Source organism: Malurus melanocephalus, unplaced genomic scaffold, assembly GCF_030028575.1.
Source record: "Malurus melanocephalus ecotype Western Australia unplaced genomic scaffold, MMel_1.1 scaffold_62, whole genome shotgun sequence".
In the NCBI taxonomy this organism is placed as follows: Eukaryota; Metazoa; Chordata; class Aves; order Passeriformes; family Maluridae; genus Malurus; species Malurus melanocephalus.
The window spans coordinates 2,001,607-2,027,771 of NW_026623294.1; the positions used below are offsets into that span (position 1 = coordinate 2,001,607).

General features: G+C 36.3%; 1 protein-coding gene across 1 annotated transcript in view; it reads left to right on the plus strand.

The window, feature by feature from the left end:
• The window catches only part of SPAG1 (sperm associated antigen 1), a 37,241-nt gene extending 11,606 nt beyond the window's left edge, over positions 1–25,635 (plus strand). Inside the window, exons 9-18 of the mRNA XM_057366276.1 lie at positions 2,254–2,416; positions 6,354–6,779; positions 7,171–7,270; positions 10,359–10,511; positions 14,909–15,081; positions 17,548–17,689; positions 18,600–18,726; positions 21,877–22,041; positions 23,942–24,319; positions 24,480–25,635. Of these exons, the coding sequence (XP_057222259.1) occupies positions 2,254–2,416; positions 6,354–6,779; positions 7,171–7,270; positions 10,359–10,511; positions 14,909–15,081; positions 17,548–17,689; positions 18,600–18,726; positions 21,877–22,041; positions 23,942–24,319; positions 24,480–24,611 (1,959 nt within the window). The 3' untranslated portion in view covers positions 24,612–25,635. The remainder of the gene's footprint in view (positions 1–2,253; positions 2,417–6,353; positions 6,780–7,170; positions 7,271–10,358; positions 10,512–14,908; positions 15,082–17,547; positions 17,690–18,599; positions 18,727–21,876; positions 22,042–23,941; positions 24,320–24,479) is intronic.
• The last annotated feature ends 530 nt before the right edge of the window (positions 25,636–26,165 follow it).

Genomic DNA, 26,165 nt, shown 5'->3' on the forward strand with positions numbered 1-26,165 from the left:
TGATCAGTTTCCCAAGACCTCATGTGGTGGAAATTAGGTACTTGAATGCGGCCAGATCTTCTGTTCAGGACTTGATTGCAAGGAAAAAKCTTCTCTATTAATGTAATTTAGATGCCAAAAAAAATTTCTGCTGAACATGCTTACAGTATGAGCGTTTTAGCTGATCAAAGCTATTTGGAAATTTCTCTYGAAAAGATCCATTGGGATAGGTGTATTTAAGTTTGACACATAATGAAAAGAAAAATTAACAGGGTTGCCAACCTTTGGTTRTTGTAGTGGTAAAGTCAACCTGAAAGGAGAGGAGCTGGTTTCTGTCCACRCTTGAGTCCACATTTCCAGGGCAGAATGAAAATCCTTTCATACCTTCTGGTAAATCTGGACACTTCATAACCAATTTTGGATCAAAGAAAGACAAATGCTTTCTTTGAAAATTAAGGTCAGCATGTGGTCCTTGTACTACTATTGCTTCTGTTTAGGAGAGGATTGGTTTGTGTCCTTTCATTGGTATCTTAGGGGTGTGTTTTGCAGGTTAGAACAGTCCTTCCATTTGGACTCTACATGTCCTGGGAATCTTCAGTGCTGGGCAGTTTGGATAGTAAACTTCTATTTATATGTTAATTATGAGTCCATCATACTACTACCTTCCCAGTTTTTTTACATATGACTTCTGGATGCTGTGCAATTGTCTCACCCTCTGAAATCTGTTCAGCTCTTGTTGGTGGTATATTGTAAGCAGCTAGCAGATGACTGATGGCTGCTTCTTTCCATGGAGTTATTTGATCACTGCTATTGCTTGAACCAGTGAAAGTGGTACGAGCCTCTTGTGTCAAATTCACCAYGTAAAGCATTTATCCCTTTTAGGGTATTCCTAGAGCTAAGTTGCTGTCCAGAAAAGTTCCTGAGTTTCGCATCAGCCAAGGAATTATAATGTCTCTAGATTTGTGTTCTAAAAGAGATTTTGGTCTTCTTTTTTCTGTTTATAAGACTGAATCATTAAATAGCTTCTGAGTCTGATGACAAAATCCACAACAGTTGTTGTGAAAAGGTGTATCAAATAGGCTGTGCTGAGACTTCTTATGGTACCAGACATAGATAGTCATTCATTTTGAGTACACTCTTCCAGTAGTTGCCTTGCTGAGCAGTGCTTTTGTAGCTGAAAGCAGAAGTCTGTACTTCGTATCCATGCCAGCTATTAGGCCTTGGCTGGCACATCTAGAAATGACAAGTTCTTGGCAGGGCATTTTTTCAAGTTTCTCATTGCTTGGAGGATCCTCAAAACCCTCTTGTGCCCAATATGAATATATGGAACACATGCAGAGTGCATGTTTATATCCAGCATGTTTTRTATCACTAATATAAAAGTGAATTGGTTGTCAGTAACTGGAATTCCTCAAGGTACTTTGTCCATGTGAATCTTTGCTGGATGCCRTTCTTATCTTTACCTTGAGACAGGAAGTACTGAGATGGCACTTCCTTGCACAACATTGAATTAGCTTTAGAATAGCATATAATGTTGGGTGTGTSTTATTCTGCTCTGACAGTCTAAAGTGGTTAAGTGGTTTATAGGTTACAATGATAGTGCTGGGTTGACAGCTGGACTTGATCGTAAAGGTCTCTTCCAACCTTGATGGTTCTAAGTGCAATTAAAGAGTTTTTTTTGAGTAATGAAAAAATGTTAAGGAATGAGAAATGTGGGMTCATTTAATTGCAGCTGTTACAAAAGGAACAGACCTTATTATTCAACAGTGTCCTTCTGCTACAAGAGACTTATCACTTGATTCTAGGTCTCTCAGTTACATTTCTTGATCAGATGTCCATCTGACATCAGCTTCTCCATAGCATAAATTTTGATTTTGATTTTAGGCTTTTTTTTAAGATTTCTCTAGAGAACCTGTTTTCCAAGTCTGTTCTTAATAGATCGTGCCAGAACTCACATTCATAAATTTCCTTTTTTTCCTTTCAATTTTTTTTTTTTGCTTAAGCAGTGCACTCAAGAAAAGTATTTATTTATTTGTGTGATATCATCACACAAAGATGTGGAGATACTGTGTGTCTATCACTTTGAGAGAGACAGAAATTGACCATTACTCTTGGTTTGATGCTGACTCTTGCAAAATTCACATGTATTTACCCTCTTTTTATATTGGCACATATCTTGATAGTTCTTCAGGATCTTACATGGTTTATTTAACAGAATGTCTTTATTATATATCAATTGTAATTCTGCTATTGCTTTATTTTTCTTTATTGTAGAAAAGTCTGCTAGAGATTGAAGAGAAACTGAAAGCTTTAAAGCCTGTATCTGAGCCTCAAGGCAAAGGAAAAAGAATACTTATTGAAGAGCTAGAGGATTCAGCAAGTAGTGAAGATAGAAGGGAAAATACAGAAGAATGTGAAAGACTTGGTGCAGATAAAAGTAATGTCATATCATTTCCTATTTTCTTTTAAGCTGAAGAARAAATCATTGTCTTTGGGATTGTAATGTTAATTCACACAATTCATCCATATTTTCTTGCAAAGAATTTTGCCTGTTAGAAGACTAAAATTACATTGACTACTTAAAATAGACCTGAGTGTGAAATCTAGAATCCAGTTTTATTACACATCTTTGTAATTCCTTCTAAAATGGGCATAACAGAGACAAATGGAAAATGTTRCTATAAATCACCTACTTCCCTGTGCCCCCTGTGTAATTTTACACCTGTCCTTTGATGTGGCCACAGTTAAAATTTTCTTCTGGTGTTAGAGAACATTTTGTGTTCCTGAGATCTTTCTCTCACACAGCTTTCTTGCCTTCTCATCAGCATGTTTTTCTTCTGCATTTTAATTCCCATGCTTGCACCAAAGGGTGTAAAAATGATCAAGGGTAATTTGTCAACATCTGTAAKTTTTGTTGTTGTTTGTTTTGGAAATGAAAATTCTTTTGTGTTTTTGGTTTTTTTTTTTTTTTACTGTAAGAGGTCATCTCTGTTCTCTGAGAGTTCACATTAGAGGTTAACAACATGTAATTCTTGTACTGTATGTAGTGTACAAGCAGTTGAAGTGCATCTCCCATTCCTGGATTAGTGTGTGACTAACTGCAAGGAATCCATGGCTTGCAGGAGGAAGTGAGGCAGCAGGGGCTGTGAAGGCTTGATTGGCKGGTTGCTTTTAGATTCAGCTGCATGTCTGGGCTCCAACCTGCAACAGAGTAACTTCTCARGGTTGATTTTAGCTTTCTCCTTTCTGTTGTTCTGTCGATTCTTTAAGATAYCATGGCACGACAGCTGTGACTTTTACATTTTCTGTGGTTTATCTTGAAATTGAATCAGTCTGTTGGTTTTTCAGCTTAATCATGAATGTTGGACTGTAATGTGTGATATAATAATGCATTATTTTCAYACAAGATTAGGGAAAATACATTTTGCCAAATCAGTTGGTGTTCACCAAATTACCTTAGCTAAAACCTTGGAAGAAAGGTTGCATCATGTCCGTAGCCTTAAATATGAGTTAATTTGGAGTTGTTTTCTATTGTGAGCATTCAGATGACTATGTGCCTTCTAGCTCCATAGGAAGACTTCCATTCTGTTGATGAGACGTTAGGCTTTTAAACACAGGGAAGATTGTCAACTGRCACCAATGGCATCTGTGTTCCTTTGATATACACAAGTATGAGATTTAAGTGGCAAGCATTTTCATAGATTACTGTGTATTGTCTTGTACAACTGGAAACAAATATGAATTCTGTTCAGTTAATGAATAAAAATATTCTTTGAACCTAAGAGCAATAAGTTAGACTAAACATTTTATGTCTTCTGTATAGATCTATAGTAGTCTCTAGATCTATAGCAATAGTAGATCTATAGCAATCCAGTAGTCCATGGAGTCTTGTCACATAGTCACATTTATTTCTCATTTTAATTGGCAAGCCTAATGCATTCTTACTAAACTTACAATTTAGAGACTTGAAAAAAAATTTTTTTTTTCTTTAGCTCTGAAGAGTTGATTTCTGAACTTTGAACAAAATGGTTTAAAAGTTCTCTTCATCTTCTATTTAACTGAAAGCAGAAGTAAATAGAATCCTTTCTGTAAACAGRAATGGAAAATTGCTTTAATCCTAGAGACTGTAAAAACCAGTATTCAGGCACTGTAAAACTTAAAAATCATTTATGTACTTGACAAAGCACCTGGTATTCTTATATGTTTCTAGAAATTAYGACCTCAAGTGATAAATGCAGTTTAGGGATAAATTGTTATATTTTAAATAGCCCCTTTTAATTAATAAAAAATTGCTGAGTTGTGTGGTATTTACTTAATCTATTACAATATTAAAGAATATATTATATTATTATATATTATATAATATTAAACAATCCCCAAACTTCAAATATTCCTACTGGAGTATTCAGTGGGTTTTTTTTTTAGTTTTATGGTGGTCCTTCCATTTTAAGTTTGTTATTTTAGTAATAACAAAAATCAAAATTCTTTTTAGTAGGTATTTGTTGTTGTTCTGGTCAAAATTTATCCATACTTTTCAGTACCTTTCTTCAAATTCTTCTTGGAATTTATAATGTGTCTTGACTTTTGTTTTCGTTAAGAAAAATTCAGAAGTATTTGGGTTTTTTTTAGCCCAGAATATTGCTTTCACGAATACATTTCTGTATAGAGATCAATACAGGAGCATTGTTTATAAACAYGGAAACTAAGAGACAATGAGAATTACATTTGAGAAGTATATCTATACAATTTTTTGCATGCTGTTTACTCAGACCTGAAATATTTAACCAATTAGCACAACCCAGCAGCTGAACCAGGTAACTATCAGTATTYGTACTGTCAGGAGGACTCCAGACTCCAAATGCTATAAATGTTTCGTGTTTAATCTGGCACTGTTTCTGTGCACTTCATCTTTAGGAAATTTCCTCCTGTATTCAGGAAGTGATGTTTACATTAATAACATTCACATCACATATTATGTTCCTGCCTTGCTTTTTCTTTGTCTCTAGAAGCTGGGATGCTCTTTGAGAGCGTTTTGCTGTTTTCTAAAAGCTCATCCTATCACCTTTTGTCACACACTGTTTGTCTGTGACATTTTTTTTTCTCTTTTGGTGTATGCAAAATGAAAGCCTTTTAGCATGTGTTTTAAGGAAGTTGTTAATATACTGCTGTCTCCATTCATCTGCCCAGCAAGCCTTTTACGACCATTCTACCAAGCAAATAGACTTAAAACCATTTTGGCATATTTGGCACCACCAATTGGATGGGTGGATAGATGTCTCAAACACAAATAMTTTAAATTTTACAAAATGTCGGTGTGGGTAGGTTTAGGCTATCATTGTTCCCACTGTGGAGTATGAACTTACTATTAAACATAGTATTTCAAAAGAGGCAGGAGGTAGTTGGAGCTTTTTTCTGTTAGGCACTAGAGGATCTGTTGTTTCTACAAATCTTATGCTTTTCCATCCTGCTCAGTTTGATTTCAGTAACGTTTTGTGTTTAAAAAAAATTATTTCTTTCATTTGGAACCATCTGGAGTTCATCCATATTGAGCCAGCTTGAGATGTTTTGTTAGAGCCAATTGAAAGTATCACTGCAATATATGAAAAAATTCTGTTGGATAGATAAGTACATCTAGTTAAGGGAAGGGGAAATAGCATCTTAATAGTACCAAAAGACAGATTTGTCTTYCTGTGATTAGTGGTATCAAGAGTCAGGCTCTGCAGAAATCTGTATTTTAATACTGCAGAGGTAATCTGGTAGGAATTTAGCTGAATAAGGAATATAGAGATCTTATTATCTMATATCCTTATCCTATGATTTTTCCTAGATAAATTTGTAATAAAWAAAAGTGAAAGTTGAATGATTGCAAGTATGCATAAAAGGGTTTTTGACATGTTTAAATGAAATGTCCTTGAGAAGGATTTATAAGCTTTTATCCCACCTATWCTGTGTTACATTTGAGGAGAGTTTTGCACTGTGTAGCTATTGGTTTATTAGCTTGAGATCTAATTTTAATAAGCATTTTGATTTGACACATGGAAAATCAGTGTCCGTGTTGTAATAAGGCAGTATTTAAAGAGTTAATTTCAAGATGAGCGCTGTACCATTCTGACACCTYAGCACAGGGGTTCCCACGTGCCCAGAAAGGAGGAATGAGGTTTCACAGGAATCCCTTCTCGATAACAATTGCAAGTTACTTGTAAGAAGGAATTTTCTGTGTCCTTGGAAGTATCATCTGAAGCAGATAAGCCCTCCTAGCGTTGGGATGGCTGCCCTGGTTGGTCGGTGTCCCCGTGTAGCACCCCCCTGTCGCGGCAGGACGATAGTTCGCTCTGATGATGCGGCTCTAACCCTGCTCATTAATGCCCTTGCAGCCTCTCCCGCCCCAGCGGCAGCGCAGGCGGCAGCCGGGGAGCCCGCGATGGGCAACGCGCACAGAAAGTCCCACGGCAAAGGCGGCAGCAAGGCGCAGGACAGAGAGGCACACAAGCACAAGGAGTCCACTGAGAGCGGCTTAAAAAAGGGCGCGTCAGAGAAGAAATCAGGAAAGCATTCGTCGGACCATGAAGGTGAAGTTAATGGCTATGTGTGCAGCGATGAGAAGAGTGAAAGCCCCGAAGCTGAGGAGATCTCCAGATCGCATGGAGAAGGGTCTCAGTCGGCTGGTGGTGTCTGTTCCACTTTACTTCCTCCTACTGCAGCAAAACTAAAAAGTGAAGGAAACGAGTTTTTTAAGAGTGGACAGTTTGGAGAAGCTGTGCTTAGATACTCGGAAGCAATTGACTATGTCACTGGCCTAGGTGAGTGTAATACCTTAAATCTAAAACTGTTTAGATTATTTAAAGGAGCTGCAAGTGAACTAATTCAGCCTTTCCCTGGATTTTTGTCAAGAGTTACTGTGCATTAAATCTTACATCATTTCAGTAGACTGCAATTCACATGACAGAAAATACAGGATGATGAGTGAAATAATGTTCYAATTTTCTTTGGGTAGAGCTGTTGGCATTTTTTTATGTTTGAATACTTATATATTCTAGGCGACATGATAAAAGAAAGCTCCTTACGGCTCTGCAGTGTCAGCAAACTGCATCACTGCAGTGCAACTTGGAGTACGCAAGTCTGTAATTCTTGAGTGTCATTTTAGTAAACTAATAAATAATACTATTTGATTTTAATTGTAACTTCTTYTAGGAGAACAAAGTCCAGACGATTTAAGTATCTTGTACTCAAACAGAGCAGCTTGTTATCTCAAAGAAGGGAACTGCAGTGACTGCATTCAGGATTGTAACAGGTAAATTGAAACCTCCCATGTAGAACACCAACGTTCCTGGTGATGATTAAACGTTTTGACTGATATATTGCTAGTGCTGTTTGACTCAGAGCAGTATCAGTAAAGTCTGATTCCCTGTCTAAATGATAGGTACCCTTGTTTCATATGTAAACAAAGGGAAACTAGAAAAGGAATAACTTTGAACTTACTGTCTTATTGTGTGAGGGCAGTTTTAAGCTAATTGTGTGCACAGAAATGCATAGCAAGATTAAATTTTTTAATACGAAAGCAGGCTTACAATGATGTTCTCCAGTAACTTACATTTAAAAGTATTGTTAAGCCAGTTGCTTATCACAGTATTGGAAATTGCTTTTGAGCACATGTATGGTGTATGTGTGTGTGTTCKCTGTGTTTGGTTTGTTGTTTTGATTTGGAGGTTTTTAATATATAGTTGGCATAGTTATAAAAAGTAATTACAGCTGTTCAGGAATTGAGCTAAAATCCTTTCTGCTTATTGTGCTTATAAGGATACTGGTGTTAGAGAAGATCAGACACCTTCAGTAACTTCCAGATGCTGTTTCCTGCTAAACTATTACTGTATTTCTGATGTTTCRGGCTTTTAAAATATTTTTATAGACTGAGTTTGTAATGCTGAGGCTTAGGGTGCAAAAAAGCATCTTAAAAGAATTATAAATCATATTAATTAATCGAGTTTTTTGTACAGCRGAACCCAACTGTTAAAAAAGCCCTCCAAAACTAAAAATAAAATATGTATGTACCTTTGTAGTAACAAAACATTTAACTCACTGTATATATTCTACCTGATAGAATAAGTTTTCTGAAAAAAATGACTCATTGTTAAAATAGATGTAAGACCACAGACAGCTGGCCAAGATGACATACTTAAGAGCCATTGCATTTTTCTATTCAGGAAGTTTGACGTATGTAAGACTTTAGTTGAATACTTTAGTAATACAAATGTTTTAAGTTTTGTATTCTTACCAATTAGAAGCTTTTTGTTTTACTACTTAATGATAGTGTCCTTAATGTCATGCATATTTCCTGGATGCACAAGGACCCATGATGTTTAGTGGTAGAAATAGTACAGAGGTAGAAATTAGTTTAGATACTGGGAAGCAGAACTTCAAGCCTGCAAACACATGTAAATTAGGCAATGTTGAATGAATTTCTATAGGCAACACAATAAAATGGATGATCTACAAATAGGTTACTTGATCTCAAAGTAAAAAATTAYGTAGTGCTAATAATTGCGTTAAGAAAATAAGCATTGGACATTTATCTTCTATTACATTTTAGCAAATTCTGAGCTACTCAGTCTAAGCTTTAGGGCTTAGAAGTGTATWAAAAACCCTGTGTTCCAAAAGCTGTGATTTGGAGTACATTTGATTSTTGTTACAGAGAGTGAAAGAAGGGCCCCTATGCACTAATGTTAATTTATTTAGGCCTATAGTGTGGTATGGTCCCTGGCTGTGTTACCTTTTCATCCTACTCTGGAAATGTAATGGTCCATGCTCACTGATGCTATTCTTCAAGCAGAGTTGTTTTTCCTTGTGTTTGTTTATGGTTGTTTTTTTTTTTCTTCATTCCTGGTGTTAGGGGTGTGAAATTGTGTTAATATTCTTCTGAGTTACCGAATGTCAAGCATTTTTCCAGATTTTTGTAGGGGTTATGATGTTGTGCATAGTTGTATTTTTCAAATGCATTCAGCAACATAAAGAGAAATTGAAAATTGGAAGTATGTATGACTTCAGGTTGGAGGTGTTTAGTCTAGAAATCGTAATTCCTCTARGTTTAGGAGGAGTAATGGTGCAAAGCCAATTTACAGCAGAGAAGTCCAGCAGCCTGCTGGGCTTATAAACAGCCAGTGAGGTTGAGAGAAGTGAATATCCCCTCATACTCAGCRCTTGTTAGACAACACTGTGATAACTGTTGGTGTTCAGCCTCTGCAGTACAAAAAAGACAGGGATTACTTGGAGTGAGTTCAGTGAAGTGTCACAGAGGTGGTTGTGAACTCTGGAGTGCTAATTTGTGGAGGAGAGGCTAAGGGAGCTGGGTTTGTTCAGCTTAGAAGAGAATGGTTTCCAGAAATCCTAACAGCAGCCTGCCAGCACCTATGAGGAGATTATCTGGACTGTAGATCCTGGCTCACTCAGGCAGTGAACTGTGGGGGGACAAAAGGAAAGAGACAAAAAATAGAACCACAAGGTTTGGGATGGTATATTAGGGGAAATCTTTCCATTTACAGTGCTTGGCATTGCAACAGGTTGTCCAGAGATGCTGGACAGAGATTCCCTTGGAGATTTTCAAGGCCCCGAGCAACCTTGTGTGATCTTTGAGTTGACCCTGCCTGTAACAAAGTTGGAYCAGGGACATTCAGTCTGGATTGCTTTATGATATCATGAAATCAGATTSTCTAGACTCATCTTAATTTAAGTATTTTGAAAATTTATTTCTCTTTAGCAAGAATYATCGATTGAAAAGAAAGTAGTCTTTGAGAAGTAAAGCCTTTGTGGACTGCTTCATATTGCTGAGAAAGTGAATGGAGTTGGGAAGGCATTCTAATTGCGCAGTGTTGAGCTCGGTGTTGATCAGGCAGACAATCAAAGGTTTAAATAGACAGAAGACAGGTGAAAACCTAAAGTCCAAAGAAAGACAGGTGTATACTCATGTCTTACTGAATGGGTTTTTTTAATTCATAGTTTCATGTAAGAAAGAAGAATTGAAAGTCATGTAAGCAAAAGTACTGTATGCATGAAAACCTTGTAGATCTAGGTATGATTTAAGAAAAGTAGCTTTTGCTCTTAAGGAGGTGCCATTACCTTAATAATAATATCTTGATGATGAGAGCAGTTTTCCAGATGGAAGATAGGGCTTTGAGTAGAGTAAGCTGTAGTAAAAGCACTAACAATTTCAAAGCTCTGTAATTTAGGGTGTTGATATGACTCATTTTCCTTAGTTATTTTGTTGTAAGTACCATCTGAAATCACAAAGTTACATGTAGTTATGTATGTTATAAAACAGTTTTATTATTATTATTATTATTTCAGTTTCTCTTTTTCATTGGTGCTTTTTTTTTTGTTTACTCCAGAGCTCTGGAGCTTCAGCCCTTTTCCCTTAAGCCTCTTCTACGCCGAGCAATGGCGAATGAATCAATGGAGCGATATCGACAGGCATACATTGATTATAAAACAATCCTACAAATAGACAGCAGTATCCAAGCAGCAAACGATAGTGCTAACAGGTAACTCCACTTAGAAATTTTCTGATAACAGTCAAAATAGAAAAGTAGAATTCAAATTTGTTTGGTTAACATGCTCCCTCTATTYTGTATCCTCAGAGCTGTCATGCAGCTAGTGCGTTATAGCTAGAGGATTGGCTGTTCATGTAGTTGTTTTCCCATAATTGCYGTTTTCCTCTCCTAGCAGTAGATCCCTTGTCTGTTTTTCAAAAATGTAATACTTGAAATACTTAAAGGTTGGGGTTTTTTTTTCACTAGTGCTTATATTTGATCACTTTTTTGATGTCTATTTTATACTGTATAAAATAATGCTTTCAGGTCCATGGCTTTTCTCTGACATTCCTGTTACCTTTTCATATTAACAGTCTTTCTGTAGCAGTTGGAGATTTATGTTAAATGTGAATCCTTCTGTATGATGTAGTTGTGAAAATACTGAAGTAGCTTGATACAGTAGTTGGCTACAAAGCTTAGAGGTGTAAAAAATACAATTTAATATTATTTTAGTATTAATACTTTCACCATTAATTCTTGCTGCCAGGAGCAATGTTTGAATTTCTCTAATTATATTTTAATAGTATAAAGTTWGTGTATACATACTATGGTAATTGTCTTCTCAATAACATRAAATACTTARGTGAATGAATATTAGGATTTTTACATTTCCTTTTCTGTTTTCTTTTAATGAACAAAAAAGAAAGTCTGTGTGAAAACAGAGCAGCCATTAATCAGGAACCCATATGCATGTGATTTTTACAATGGAATCTGGTACAGGTTTTTCCTTCCTAAGGCAAGGCCATGAGCACTTGCATTATTCATTAAAAKTACATCTTTCTTTAAATTCTGCTTATTTGACAAGATGAAATTTTGACACTTTATCATCTTTTAGAAGTTGTATATTTTTGATAACACAAGTGATTAATGATCTTCTATATCTGTGGTGGTAATAGAGCACTTGAATTGGTGGAATAACTGCTATTCCTGGTACCTCTGTAATTATTACACTTTCAAAAAATCTTATTGGCTTGCTTTATCTGCARATACTCTTTTCATATTTCTCCTTGACTTGGAACTTGCTTAGTAATAAGCTTATTTCCCTTTTCCCCTTAACACTCTTCCTTTTCTCCTCTCTAGGCCTTCCTTATGTTTTTAGCTTCACTGCTCATTACTCTTTCCTCCCTGGCAACCCATCACCTTATTTCAGCTGCTTCTTCCTTCTTCTCTGCTGCTGGTAATTCATTTTTGCTTGCAAATTATTAGTTTCTCAACCACAGACCTCCTGCATAATTGAACTTTAACTATTTTTTTTAATATTTTATCATTTGTAAATTCAAATGAAACTGTTAAGTAAGCATTCATTTTCATTTCCAAAGTAGGAGACCTTTCTAAAAATGAATTTTTTTTTTACAAATGACTGCCTTTTAATATAAAGGGACAACACCAAATATAATACTTGTTTTGGTTTTTTTTTAATACTAGGAAGATCAGGTCTTAGCAACTTTCTTGTATTAGCTGATTTCTTGTTTTGTAATTTTCTGTGGGAATTTGGATAGTGATGCTGTAGGATGCTGACAAAAAAATCCATCATCTTCCTTGTGTCTGAAGGTGGCTTTTATAAACCATGTTTAAGCTTGTCTCTCYGTGCTTACTTAACTAAGCAGACTTGCCAAAAACCTTAGAATCAATTGCATATTTTTAATGGTCCTGTAACAGACAAGAATTTTTAATATCAAGCCTTTACCTGATTGTTTTGCAATCAAAAGGAAATGATTAAGAGTTTAGGTGTATAATGCAAACAAGTATAAACAGTTACTTGACTGTTTATCATGTTAATTAGGTGATGTTAAATTGTGTCTTTTATTGGTTCCTGGGGTGATTTTTTTAGATAAACTGAAAGGACTGTCTCTTTTAATGCTGTGTGCCAAATAACTGGTAWTTGCATGCTTTTAATTAGTGGCATTTTACTAGCTTTGTGAAAATCAATGGATTTCCTATTTGTGTATTTTAATTTCCTCTGGAATGTTTCATTRTTTGCTTTTCTCTGTTAGAAATGTAGAAGTTCTCATGTGTGGGAATATATTTATCCATTTCCTCTTACTAAATTCAAGTTTCATTTCAGTTGGTTCAATTCCTTTAGTGTCAGTGAGRAAATTGCATGAATTAGTTTGGGAGCTGTTTTTACAAGGTCCCATATGAGTACTATACTGCAGAAAGTAATTTGTGATCAACTCCAGAACTGCGGGGTTGTTGGGTTGAGTCAGGGTGTTGTTGATGGGAAATGAGTGTATTTATCCCAGCTTTTTTCATGAGACACCTGTGCTTTTGAAACTAAKCATGGCACACAGGTATGCATTTTTGCAAAAGAGTGTGCTTGCATCATGGTGTTGCTAGAAGTCAGTTGATCATCAGATGGTGCAGGATTCTTTCTGTGGATTTTGATGAATTAGCTTTTTCCTCCAACTTCTTCAGCCCATTATGATAAATGAAGAAACAAACGGGAAGTCAGTGTGACTCTGGTTTCCTGTGGAATTACTCCATTACTTTCTGTGGGAAACCTAAATGTAATTAACTGACATGTTGATAWGAAGTGTGTTGTTTTGTTGTCTAATAAAACAACCTGAGTAAGTCTTTGRGCTGTTCAGTTTATGATGGTGTGCAACATTTTTTCATAGCAATTGACTTCAGGCTATCATAAAATCCTAAAGTTCTAGTAAAATTAGAGCAAAGCAGTGCTTTAACAAGCCACATTGTTGGTATGTCCTGTAAAATACTTGGGAATGGTACAGGCAGGGAAGAGGCCCTGCAAGGCCATATGCAGTTAACACACAGTAAAACAGTCTTAAAAAACAAATAAAGCAACTACATTATACTACAGAAAGTGATATTCTGTGAATGAARAAATTTAGGTGCAAGTCAAAAATACATTGGTTTTATGCAGCACTGTGTAAGACATGAACTCCCTCATTACATAGCTCTTCAAACAGACTTTTTAGTCTCTATCATTCTTTAAAATATTTTGGTGATTTCTGTTTTACCTAAAGGAGATTAGAACTGTTGCTGCATCTTTCATTAGATTTTGATCAGACCACAATGGGAGAAGAATAAGGTCTTGAGTGCTCTGACTCTGTTGCCAAAGTATTATACTTATGCTTTTTTTTTTCAAATTGTTATTAAAATATTTTAAAAGAACAAAAGTAAAAAAGAAAACTCCATTAGGTAATTTATGTTCATTCTGTGTTGTTCTTCATGTCACTTTCAAGGTTCTTAATTTTTTTTTATGTATATTCATGTAGTATATTTTTTACACCTGTGTCAGATGGAAATGCACCTGATATAAAAATTTTAGTTTTATTTGCTGTAGTGTCAAAAYGACTTGTTTTGCTACTCAATTCAGAATTTTCTTTGTTAAAGTATGAATTAGACTTACTGCTGGTTGAACTTGATTCTTAAGCCCATTTTGAGATTAGGAGATGTTTATCCCACTGTTACTGTTATTGAATAATGGATTATTTATTTAAATAAAAAAAAAAACAAAAAACCAAACAAACCCAAACAATAACAAAAACCAAGCAAACAAACACCCCAAACATGCTATAAAAATTTTTATAAAATAAAAAAAAAATCTAGTGGAACCATGAAATCTTACATGGCTTCACTTACTGTGTCTACTTAGCTCTTTCTCCAAAAGAGAAAAAAGGCAGTGAGAAACTCCCACTTAAAAGGGATTTGGATTGAACTTCTCATATATGGAAATAGTTGACATATATATGTATATATATAAATGTATGTGTTGGTTTAAGAAAGACTAAAACAGTTTTTATATATAATTAAAGTATTTTAAAATGGGGATTGACTGATACATTTCTGACTACTAAACTATAAAATGCAACTTAATGCAGACTACTTTGTGACCTGCATCAGCTTTTTTAGACAGTTGTTGCAGAAGAAGTTTCATTTGACATTTGCAAATCTAAGTACTACATTTTGCCTGAGAATATTGTAATGTAAACTTTCTACAAATAACACCTGTGAACAGCTGAGAAGAGTACACAAAATAAATATATGGWTTTTTTTTCTTTTTAATTTCTTTACTGGATGYGGTAGGCAGCATTTAGAGCTTAGTTGCAAAATCTGTCATTGACTTAAATATATTCAGATCATGCTTGCAACGGCTTGTCTTCTAAATGCCAGCATAACACTCTAAAAAAGTGAAAAAGTCTGAATCTTAAGTGGATGCAATACTGTTGACAGCTGTGACAATGTTTTTTAAATTAGTCTTGAGAATAATTGTTACCTTTTTTTTGCAAAATTGGAACATAACTTTATTATTTTATCTGATTGTAAGCTATTAACATGTGAGTTAAATTATGAAAAGTCATGTTGATGGGGCTCTTCTTTTTCAGAATAACCAAGACTTTAATGGATCAGGATGGTCCTGGTTGGAGGGAGAAGCTGCCACCAATTCCAGTTGTTCCAGTTGCTGCTCAGCTACACAGGTGGGATGGAGGAAACCTCACTTCAGAGAATAAGCCAAGTACTGTAGACATCAACAGAGAAGAAGAATTGCAGATGAATCGTATGTATAGCTAATRTGAATACATATTCAAAAAATAAAAAGCTAGTAAGAAAATGGAATACATTTTTACAATGTCAAAGTATGTGCTTYAGAAAATACTTACTAGAGACCTTTGCAAAAAGCCAGAGTAGATATGATTGTCATGTACGTGATTGAGTTTTATGTGTTTTGTCGAGCACAGTTACGGTAATTTTTTTAAACCAAGTGATGTAGTTTGCAGCATGTAATTTCTGAAGTTTTATAAAATCAGCAGATGTTTTCATTGGCAAAATATCAGTATCTCCAAAGCCCAACTCYTGATCCTGCATGGGACACTTCAAACTGCACACGATCTGCCTGAGGGCATTGTCCGAACCTTTCTTGAGCTCAGTCAGCCTTGGTGCTTTGACTGCATCCCTGGGGAGCCTGTTATGGTGCCCAGCCACCCTCTGGGTGAGAAACTGTTTTGTGGTACCCACCTTAAACTTCGCCTCCCTCAGCTTCCTTGAGTCCTGTCACTGGTCACAAGAGTGAAGAGATCAATGACTGCCCCTCTGCTTCCTCTCGTGATGTTGTTGAAGACCTCAGTGAGGTCTCCCCTCAGTCTCCTCCAGGCTGAGCAGACCAAGTGACCTCAGCCACTCCTCATATGGCTTCCCCTCAAGGCCCTGCACCATTCTCGTGGCCCTCCTTTAGATACTTTCTAATGGCTTAATGACTTTCTTGCATTGTGGCACCCAAAACTGCCTCCAGCAGTTGAGGCAAGGCCACCCCAGTGCAGAGCAGAGGGGGACAGTCCCCTCCCTTGCCTGGCTGGTGATGCTGTGCCTGATACCAGAAGTATCARTGGTTTCCCTGACATCGTAGTACAATTATAATACAGTTTTTCCCCAGAAAAACCATGACCCACAWGTAGGAGACACCTTTCAAAGATGTTCTGGACTTGTCTCTATATAATAATCACTGAGTGCTGAATGCTAGGAAACTAATTCCTTCCTCACTTTTTTCCCCTTCGTTGCAGTTTCCATTTTTCTCCTTCAGTAAATGAGGTGAAGGAAGCTCTCTGATTCTGTTGTTATTATGTTAGTCCATATTGTTGTTGCCATTAAACATTCTTTTTGCAAAGGCTTTAACCCTCTGATTTCTTATTCAAGTATTAATTGGTTTCCCTTTGAGTTAATTTCAATATGAAGTAGTAGAGAAGGTAATCTCCCCTCGATTAACACAGGGGTGACTGCAGTTTGTAACTGGGCTGTTGGCCAAATGTGTACACTGATGGGGTTATCTGTCCATAATGCTTCACTGCAATACTGAATGTCCTCCAAGTGCTTGGTAGCATTTTGATGCAAAACATGTCTCAATCTATTTCAAATACAGCAGGCTTTGGTTAGGCTTTGTTTTTAGGAATACTAAACAATGTTTGTGTAACYGTTTTCTTCACTGAAGACTGACTCTAAAGCCTCTGCTGTATCAGTGAGACCTGACAGTGATAGCTGGTACTGAAAGCCTACCAGAAATAATGTTCTGTCAGTAGTTAAACCTTAGTGTTGGCTAACACTTTTTTGCAACAGTTGTGTGTTTTCCTTTGTRTTTTACAACTTGAGTTATAATTTAGTTGTGTGTTTCACGTAGTTTATTTTTTCTTTCATTTTCAGAACTCAATGAGTTTAATTATTGGTTAAAATTGTTGGTTATATGCAGTGTTGAAAACCTGGGGGCTCATATTCTTTAGCAGCGTGCAAAAAGTAGRTTATTTCGTTATGATTTACTTAGAGCTATGTTGCTAATTATTGTTTGCTCACAATAGAGACATGAAGCTGCAGTCAAGATCAGTTTTTTACTGCAAACACAGCTAAAAAYTAGCCTAACCTAAAAGCATATGCAGCAAATGATGTGGAATTAAGAAGGAAAAGGCAGTTATGGAATAAAACAGTATTAATAAAAAAAAAGTGGTGTTTGGTATTGCTAGGTTCTTCACTGCATCTTTTATAAATGGTAACAGAATATTGCTGATGTATCCCTAACTCCAGCTGATGTGATTTGTTTGTCATAGTCAGTTTAGCATAGTAGTTGTGATAACTGATTGCAAAGAGAATATTAGATCAAATTATGGCCACCTTGGTGTGATGCTGGCAATCTGGAAGGCCTTTAAATCSTGTTGATGAAATCTCCACGATTTTAAGTAAAAGCAGGGTATCAGTGCTGCTCTGATATATACCATGCAGAAACTGTGAAAGCTTAGAGTTACTTCCCACTACTTTCAGAAAAGTAGTTACACTAGTGGGTGGGGAAGTATGTGGTGAGGCAAATGTAGATCTGGTACTTTATGTCTTTGTTAAAACACCAGGGGAGGCTGGCAACAGAAATGGCCCTGTACAGACTGACAGATCCTCCAGTTTCCAGGCGTTAATCCTTCGTCTGCGCAGATTATTCAGCTACCCTTAATGAACTGACCTTATGTAACACTGTGATCCTTCTGTGATGTAGGTGAGGAAGCTATGGAGAAGTTCAAGAGACTGAAAAATGAAGGGAATGATTTTGTAAAAATGGGAGAATATGAAGAAGCTGCAAATAAATACAGTGAGTGCATGAAGTTAAATACTGAGGAATGTACTGTCTACACTAACAGGTAAAGATCCAAAATTTAACATTGCTTTGTGGAATGACAGTAGTGGTATTTTCTCACTGCAAGTAGAGATTTTGCATCCCTTTACTCATCATTATGAAAAGGGGATTTTTTTTTTTCCTATTTGGTAAGTGTTCATAATGACAAAATGGATTTTTTATAGAAAAACATTTTTCAAGGGGAGCAAGTATTAATGTCACTGATACATATTGTRAAATCTTCTGTAGAACTAGAGTAAGCAGAAGTAAGAGTTGTAACTAGTGTAGCATTTTGAAGCATTTTTTGAGATTTTTYTAAGAATACTGGTGTGATTTGAAATAGAAAGTTAATCTGCAGTATCTCAGATACGAAGAGTACATATTCAGAGAAAATCTACATTCTGAGAAAATAAAAGAACATTGTCATACATGAGCATTATTTTAAAGGTTGACCTAATTCAGCAGTATAATTCTTTATGCTGTAATCTTATCAGCTTTTACAAACTAAGAAGGATTTGATTAACCAGTACTTGAATAGGAGAGTTCTAAGTAATAATTAGGTACAGAGAGCAATGTTGTTTATTTAATCCAGAGCACTGTTTTACCCAGAATCGCTGTATAAAATCTATATTACATTAACCCCCATACTATCATAGTATAATAACATAGGCTCTGCTTTTAAAATACTTGCATATCTGCTTAACTTCAGGCATTAGTCATACTTGAATTTTGACTTTTATTGCAGGAATTTGCCTTCTCTAAATCCATCCACTGATGTTCTTGATAGTTAATGGTTTTATGTACTTTAAAAAAATAGCACATTGAGAGTGAATCATGTGAAATATTGTAATTAAAATTCGCAAGTCAGATAATGTTGGCACTACAGCACTGTAGAATTTACTTATATTGCAGTATATTCTGTTTTTCTGTGTTAGAGCTCTCTGTTACTTGAAACTGTATAAATATGAAGAGGCTAAGCAGGATTGTGATCATGTTCTTCAGATAGAAGATTCTAATATTAAAGCTTTTTATAGAAGAGCACTAGCGTACAAAGGATTACAGGTGAGGAAAAAGAACTTGGCAGGTATTCCTAAGCACTTCTAAACTTGCTTATCCTCTTCAAAGGCAATGAGGTAATTGCTGTCAATGAGTGAATACAAACAAAATGCTCAGTGTGATTATTACTTTGYAGAACATTAGGCATACATAAAACATTACATAAATACTTTTGCTCCATAAAAACCTGCATATTGATCTAATAACTTGAGAAAATACAAGAATATTGTAATAAATAAAGTTTGACTGGACATTAGTTAAGCAAGTTTCAAATCTGTTCTGATGCTCTAATATTCTACTTCTGGGTATCTCTATCTGTTTTATCTGTCAAGGAGTTTACTGTAACTTTGCTGAYGACAAATGGATTCTCTCCAAGTTTGTCTTCATTTGTCCTAACTAAAATCTCCAGCTGTCTTGGCATCTGCTCATGTTTAAGTGCCTGTCATATTAAACCAGGGTTTTAAGTAATCATTGTTTTCTCTTTCTTCCCCAAATGCCTTATGACCCTTTGTCATTACTGTACTTTGTCACTGTGTGGCAGTGTCAGTACTCAACCTTTTCCTTTCCATCTGCATGGTGGTGGTGTCTCCACAGTGCTCATGTTACGTACAGTTTTTAGAGCATCCTTGTACCTGATCATCATAAATGCAGACACATTGTTCATATCCATCCTGAATGTGATATCAAATCTCATGTTCCATCACTTGAACTGTGTCGTTCGTTTTGGGCCTCCCTCTGGTGGTTCCCCATCTTCAGTGATGTTAAATTGGCCTCTGCACTCCATAATTCTCCCATAGCAGTCCGTGATCTGCCCCCTCTGCTCTTCCCTGCTACTGAATTACCAGCTTCTCACTTTTGTAGGCTCACGATGGCAGCTCTCATCATCTGCTTTCTATTAAATTTACAAGTGTCTTTAAACAAGCATCTGAAGTGCTTACTTTCATGTGGCAAGAGTGGACTGGAGGTCCACCAGGTTTCATCATCGTCCCTCAACTGAGTGGACACTTACCTCACACCTACATTATGTTTGCCATAACAAAAAATTACCTGATGGTGTCTCAAATCACCTGTGCTTAGCAGCACACCAGCCTATTCTCATCCTGTTACAATTCGAAATGCAAGACCTAGGAACGTAGTACATTTGTTTCTCTGTTGCAGTAGCTATGAAACTTTGAAAGTATGAAAAGTCCTAATTCTGTGTAATATTTTTTTCTGTAACTGTGCTAGCTACCTGGTATTAATCATCTCTAACCTTGTATTGTTGAACTTGATAAAAAGTTAGTATGAGTAGATAGTGATTCTACCAGTCAGAAAAAAAAGGGTGTTACACACTTGTGAAGAAGGTCAAGAACTGGAGAAACAACTTCTGCTTTTTTCCTAGGAAAAAGGTGCTATTTTTGTATTACTGAAGACAACCTGAAACACTGTGTTCATGAACTCYGTCAGAACAGTCTGAGCAGGGGACTCGCAAAATGTTTTGTTGTGGTTGGATTTAATTGCTCWTTTTAGGGATGAAAGTGATAGGTAAAACCAGAGAATAACAAAATGATCTAAAGTTGACAAATGATTCCGTAATGAAAGATTGTATGAGCTAAAGGAATGTAGTTTGGCAAAGACCTAGCCAGGGTGGGAATTGTTATTTGTATATGAATAACCAGACATTTAACCACAAAAGCTTCAGTAGAGTTTAATGTAATAAATGAGGGGGTTTTTCTTACCAAGATGTAGTTTATGGAAGATGAGGAAAAAATGTTTGTGAGATGTATTAGGCCTGTAACATAGGGCACAGGACCCTGAACAGCATCTCCAACAGCATCTCCTGCAGCTGGTAGTCCACTCTCTTGTTTTGGATAGTCACCTTGTATGATTTTTGTTTGGCAGTCTGGCAGGCTGCAGTTTTAATTCCAGTAGAGTTGGTTGCTGACCCTTGTTACTGTTTTCGGAAGTCTTTTCCAGAACCTCTTTTCTTTATAGCTGTGAATTTTCACATCTGTAATTCAGATGGTTTAGCTTAATTAGTAGTGGCTTTCTGATGAAAGCAACCTGGCCGCTTTGTGCATTCCTTTGTTTGGGGCACATAATTCTCATTCTCTTACTCTGCCTTCATGACCTAGCTGGCTTCAGTTCACCTGCYGATGTCCTGCAGCCTCTCTTCACCTTGAATACTGGCCACCAGTATGGAACAAAATATTCAGTGTGCAAAAGAGTATGAGTGACTTGTATACTGGCTCTTTTATTACAGTTGAGGTGCTGAGGAAGTACCTCAGGTGGTACCTGAGGAATTTTTTCCATAATACAAATGATTTGATGGTAACCTTATGATACTTGTTGGGAGCAAAAGAAATACCAARCCACTCACAAAAGAAATTGTGTGTGTCTTTTACTGTCTGCATGGTCTTTTACTGTTTACTGCTATGTTTCATCTTTATTTTTGATATTCGAGCCCTTGAGATGTCTTGATTTTTCAATGTGATAATTCCAGTCTTCCTCAGAATTGATGCTATTAACTTTATATCTCCAGAAAATTCAGTCTAAAAATAATAATTTATACTGTAAAACTTTGAAATAAAAGCATTAAACACATTACAGGACTGATTATTGAGGAACTGTGTCCTAAGGCCACTCTGTCACTGTGTTTGCCCTAAGCTGGTTTATCCCAGAGTTCAWAACATAATCCCAGTCTTCTCAAGTATTAGCAAAATTTCACTGTAAGAGATGGTCTGTTGGATTGAAACCCAGGAAGATTAGATACATCTTTAATCAAAGCTCAGTTTAACTCTTTYATTGGCAAAGCAAGAATGTAAACTTGCTGGACTCACAGTGTATTAATTGTGAAGCAGTGTTRCACTGTAAGCAATTACACTTAAAAGCAGCAAACTTTAATAATTTGTTCTCTCATACAGGAAATAATTTTCTGAGAATAAATTATTTCCTATTACATCTTTATTTTTAMGTATTTAATCACAGARTAGTAAGTCAAACTTARTTTCCTTTTTCCCCTCTAGTGAAATTACCCTTACCAGTATTTAGATGATTGTCTACCTAATGTCCAGGTCCCAGTATTTTTACCTTTCTTACTTGTAAGGGACAGTATGTTARTTCAGATTTACTTTTCTAGTGATGTGCTTATGAGAAAATACTTTCTTYTTTTTACAGRATTATCAAGCCAGTGCTGATGATTTCAACAAGGTACTTCTAATAGATCCAAATGTTCTTGAAGCACAAAAGGAATTAGAGGAGGTAACCCAACTGCTTCACCGTGACAGCAGCGCTGGAGCTGGCAGTCGGCAAAAGCAAAGGAAGAAAATAACCATAGAAGAGGTGGTGTATCTCTTTATTTTTTAAAAGCAAACACCAAAGAAACTACACTTTTGAAGAGATAATATAAGAGCTTTTGTTTTGCCCATCTCAAACCTACATTTTTGGGGAGATGGGGTTGTAATTTTCATGTTACTTTTAGGGCATGTTGGAGGATTTTTGTATACAACAAAGTAAAGCTTGGACTGCTCTGAAGTGTATTCAGAACTACAGCAGAAAGGGAAATAGTTCATTTAGATGGCACTAAACTTGATACACTCCTTGTAAACAAAACCTGCTTAAACTTTGAAATACATGTTTTACASAATGCAGCTGTGAAATAGCAGTTCTGCTTTTGAAGTCTGTGCTCCTTGGGCAGCCTCTGGGGCTGTGCTGGCAGAGGTCTGTGATCAGCAGATGTGCTGGCTGCTCCTGTGCTGGTCCTAAAGTTATGGATCTGAAAAATGAAATCCTACCCTAAAGAGGAAGAGTAAAACATCTGTAGAATCTTAAAAAAGAAACACAGAATGTAATGTTATGTACAGGATCAAAATGTTAGCTTTGCACAGTTCTGGGTAGAATTAGGTGATGAAAGGATTTTCTCAGTCATCTGATATTTTTGGATTGTAGGTTTGCTGGTTTAAGAATTGTTTTTCCCGTTTTCATTTACAAATGTGTAGTTAAAATGCATAGTTACCAGTTCATAGAGTGATACTGTMATTTGATAATGTAATTTCAGAGTGGTGGTATAGTGGAAGCTGCACTTCTTGTGCATGTTCTTGAAATACTTGCAGATTGTCACGAGCTTGTGGGATTTTATGTAACTGGCATAAGCTGGCATAGTGTTAATTAAGCTCTGAGTTGTGACAAACAAAGGGACCTGGAAAATATTTAGAGAAGGTTTGGGAAGTGACCACATTGTTCAGAGACCAGCTAACTACATTACTGGCATTGGTRATTTTTCTAGGGGTGATGCAGGAAACATTCATGTTTGCTGTCATAATTACAGCTGCCCCTGTGGAGAGCCTCCTGTTTTACCTGCTGTAGTACAAGGTAGTTCCATGAAAACAGCAAAAAAAAGTAAAGAAAATTAGAAAAATAATTTATCGGCATTATTCCATATTAATCAAGCTRTTATGCAAAAGACAGTCAAGGTTTCTCCCTTGATTCTAAGGATTGTTGAAAAATAGAACAAAATGTCTATAAGCCAAATGCAGTATTTTCCAAAAATTACTAATCCCCTGTACTATGCAGTACAGTATTTTCAGATTTTTCAAAATACTTGGCATTGAGAGACCCTGCTCAGTAAGGTTTAATCAGGTTATACTAATATCACAACTCTTGATGGCTTAAAGTAGATTTTAGCAAGTATAGTTGCCCCCATAGCTTGTTTTCTAGTGACTAATCCATGAAACTTTGAAGCTGCAAATCTCTGGAGAAGTTAAGTGGATAGTGAGGCAGTGTATCCATGCTGAACTTTCTCTTTCCACAGTAAGACTCCAAACAACAACCTGATGCAGCTGCCTGTGCCTGTACTGCTCTGGAGGCATGGCAGAGAAATGAAACATGTGTCTGCTGCTTTGTTCTTGGATTCTGGAACTTCACTCTTAATTTGTGTATAGAATCCTCCTTTTTTTCTACAGCCCTCCTTTCTCCTGGTGCTCTCCAGGTGTGGTTCCACAGTGCAGTGCCCAGTGGTGGAAGAAGTGTGAAATACACACTTTTGTCTGATCCTTTAAAGGTGAATTAGAGAGCTCCTGTTTCAGGGGGGCAGTAGGACATGGAAGAACATAGGTGCCTTTCTTTTATGAAGAGTAGAATGCCAGCTTTAATCCAGTGCTATGATGAATATGTGCAGTCAGTGAAGCTTCAGGTTGTCTCTATATCCACATTAAAGTGATCTGTTGCCACTTTCTTTGTGAAGGTGACTGAACCTGATGAACAGGAGGAGGGACAGTTTGCTACATCAGAAGATGTTGAGACTCATCGTGTTACTGCTAAGGAAGCTGTTCAAAACCCTGAGCCACAGAAGTGCTCTGAGAAACTCTCTGTTTCGGAACCATCCAATGCTTACGACTTCGGTCAGATTATAAATGCAGTGAATGCCACTAAGGATAAAGCTGCTTGTGCAGATCTTTTAACAATTACTGATCCAAAAAAATTGCCAGTGCTGCTRAGTAACAAACTTGAAGGAGAAATMCTTTTGATTTTTATCCAGTCATTGGAACATTATGTAGCTGGAAAAGATCCTGGCCTTGCATATCAGCACCTTTTCTACTTGAGCAAAGCAGAAAGATTTAAGGTAAGAACCTAGATGGAATGTGTGTTAAATTGCACAGAAATCTAAAGGGAATTTTTGTATCTGAAAAGGAAACAACACACTAATTTTGTAGATCTGTCAGATACTATGATTTTAAGTCATTTGCTGATTATAAAGTAACTTGTTGGGATTTTTTTTTCAGGTGGTGCTGGCCCTTCTTAGCAAAAATGAAAAAGAAGAGGTGCAGAAACTGTTTGACTTACTTTCAGAAAGCCAGAGTAATCAGTACTCATTGGAAGATCTTGAGAGCCTTACAAAGCTTTATGAACTTTAGGAAATTAAACTTTATTGGCTGCATGCATATAGTTCATGTGTAAGATGAATGAATGAACTCTGCAGACTTGCCTGGATTCAAGTGGGTCTTTACCTGAACTGCTGGAATTCTATCTTGTTTTGACAGCATATGCATATTTAAAACTTGATGCTTTTCTTTTCTTGTAGTTGTTTACATCTCTAGAATTTAATGCCCATYTGTATTCAGTAAATTTGGCATACTAATTTTATTTAAGACTGTTAATTAGATACAGAAAAATGTATTTTGCATTAYATATATAATGTGAAATACCTTGATGGTACAATAGGTAAATATACTTTCAGTCATCACTTGTTACTTCATTTTATGAGTTCTGCATTCTTGTGATAAAGAAGTGTCTTCAAGATAAACAGGTCAGTTAGCAGTATCTTTGCTAAAATGAGTTTACAGAAAGTATTAACATTTTTCAAAAACCTGCTATCGACCATCTGTTTGGTCACTATTGCTTGTCTGTACAAAAGAGATTTAAAAATTTTGGCCCAATACATCTTAAAAACAAAGGTAAATGAATAATATATTAGCTTGTCATGGAAAGAGTTACTAAATGGATGGGTATGTTTTTAATAAGTGAGTAATTTTTAGCACAGAGAATTACTTCTTTTCCTGTGTGTGCAGGAGCTTGGCTGGTTTTCTGACTTTTTTTTGGCAGTGACAGAAGAACAAGTGGCTGCACTTCACAATCAAATTGTTTAAAATACCAGCTATTTCTGTTTACAGATACATTTATAAAACTAAAACAATTTTTTGGACCAGTATGATTTTTTTTTAATTTCAGGCATTACTTACATTTTATATTTGATTCTGACAAAGTTCCTTCAAAGGTGAAGCTTTTAAATTTTTCACATACCCCGATGCCTTCTTTGCACAGGTGATACAAATGTGTATCAGACTCACTTAGTGCTGCAGAAATATTATTAAGAATGTTGTTCTAATTAAAATTTTTCTCAGGTGTATATTAATAAAGTTTTTTCCTTGAAAAGTTCAATTGATTCTCTTTTCTGGTTCCGTGCTCTTTAGGCCTGTAATTCTGACATGTAGATCACAAGTTTCATCTTGGAGTGCCAAGAAGGAGACTTTTAATTCCTAAAGCATCATCAGTACAACTGATAYTTAGCAATTAACGSGTTTTCACTTTTTGTGTTTGTGATSTCATCAGGTTAAGGCAGACCCTAAACTTTGGCTGGTTGAAGATGTAAAACATCAGCATTGCCTGCAGTAATTTTGGTGATGGTCCTGCCTCATTCAGCTTTCACTGAGGTGGGCAGCTTTTTCAGACAGCACTGGGGAGGGAGGACCTGATGGACAGGCAGAAAAATTTCTAGGAACATAGCACTTAGAAAATAACGGCACTGAACACAGGTAAGGGACTGTGCTGCTGATTTGGCCCAAACAGCTCAAGCTGAGGTCACCAGTCTTCAAAACTGAGGGGGCAGCATTAGGCCACTCAAAGTCCTTTTGGGGGCATGGGGTGCAGAATGGAATATCTTCAGGTGTGGATTTCACACCACCATTTGT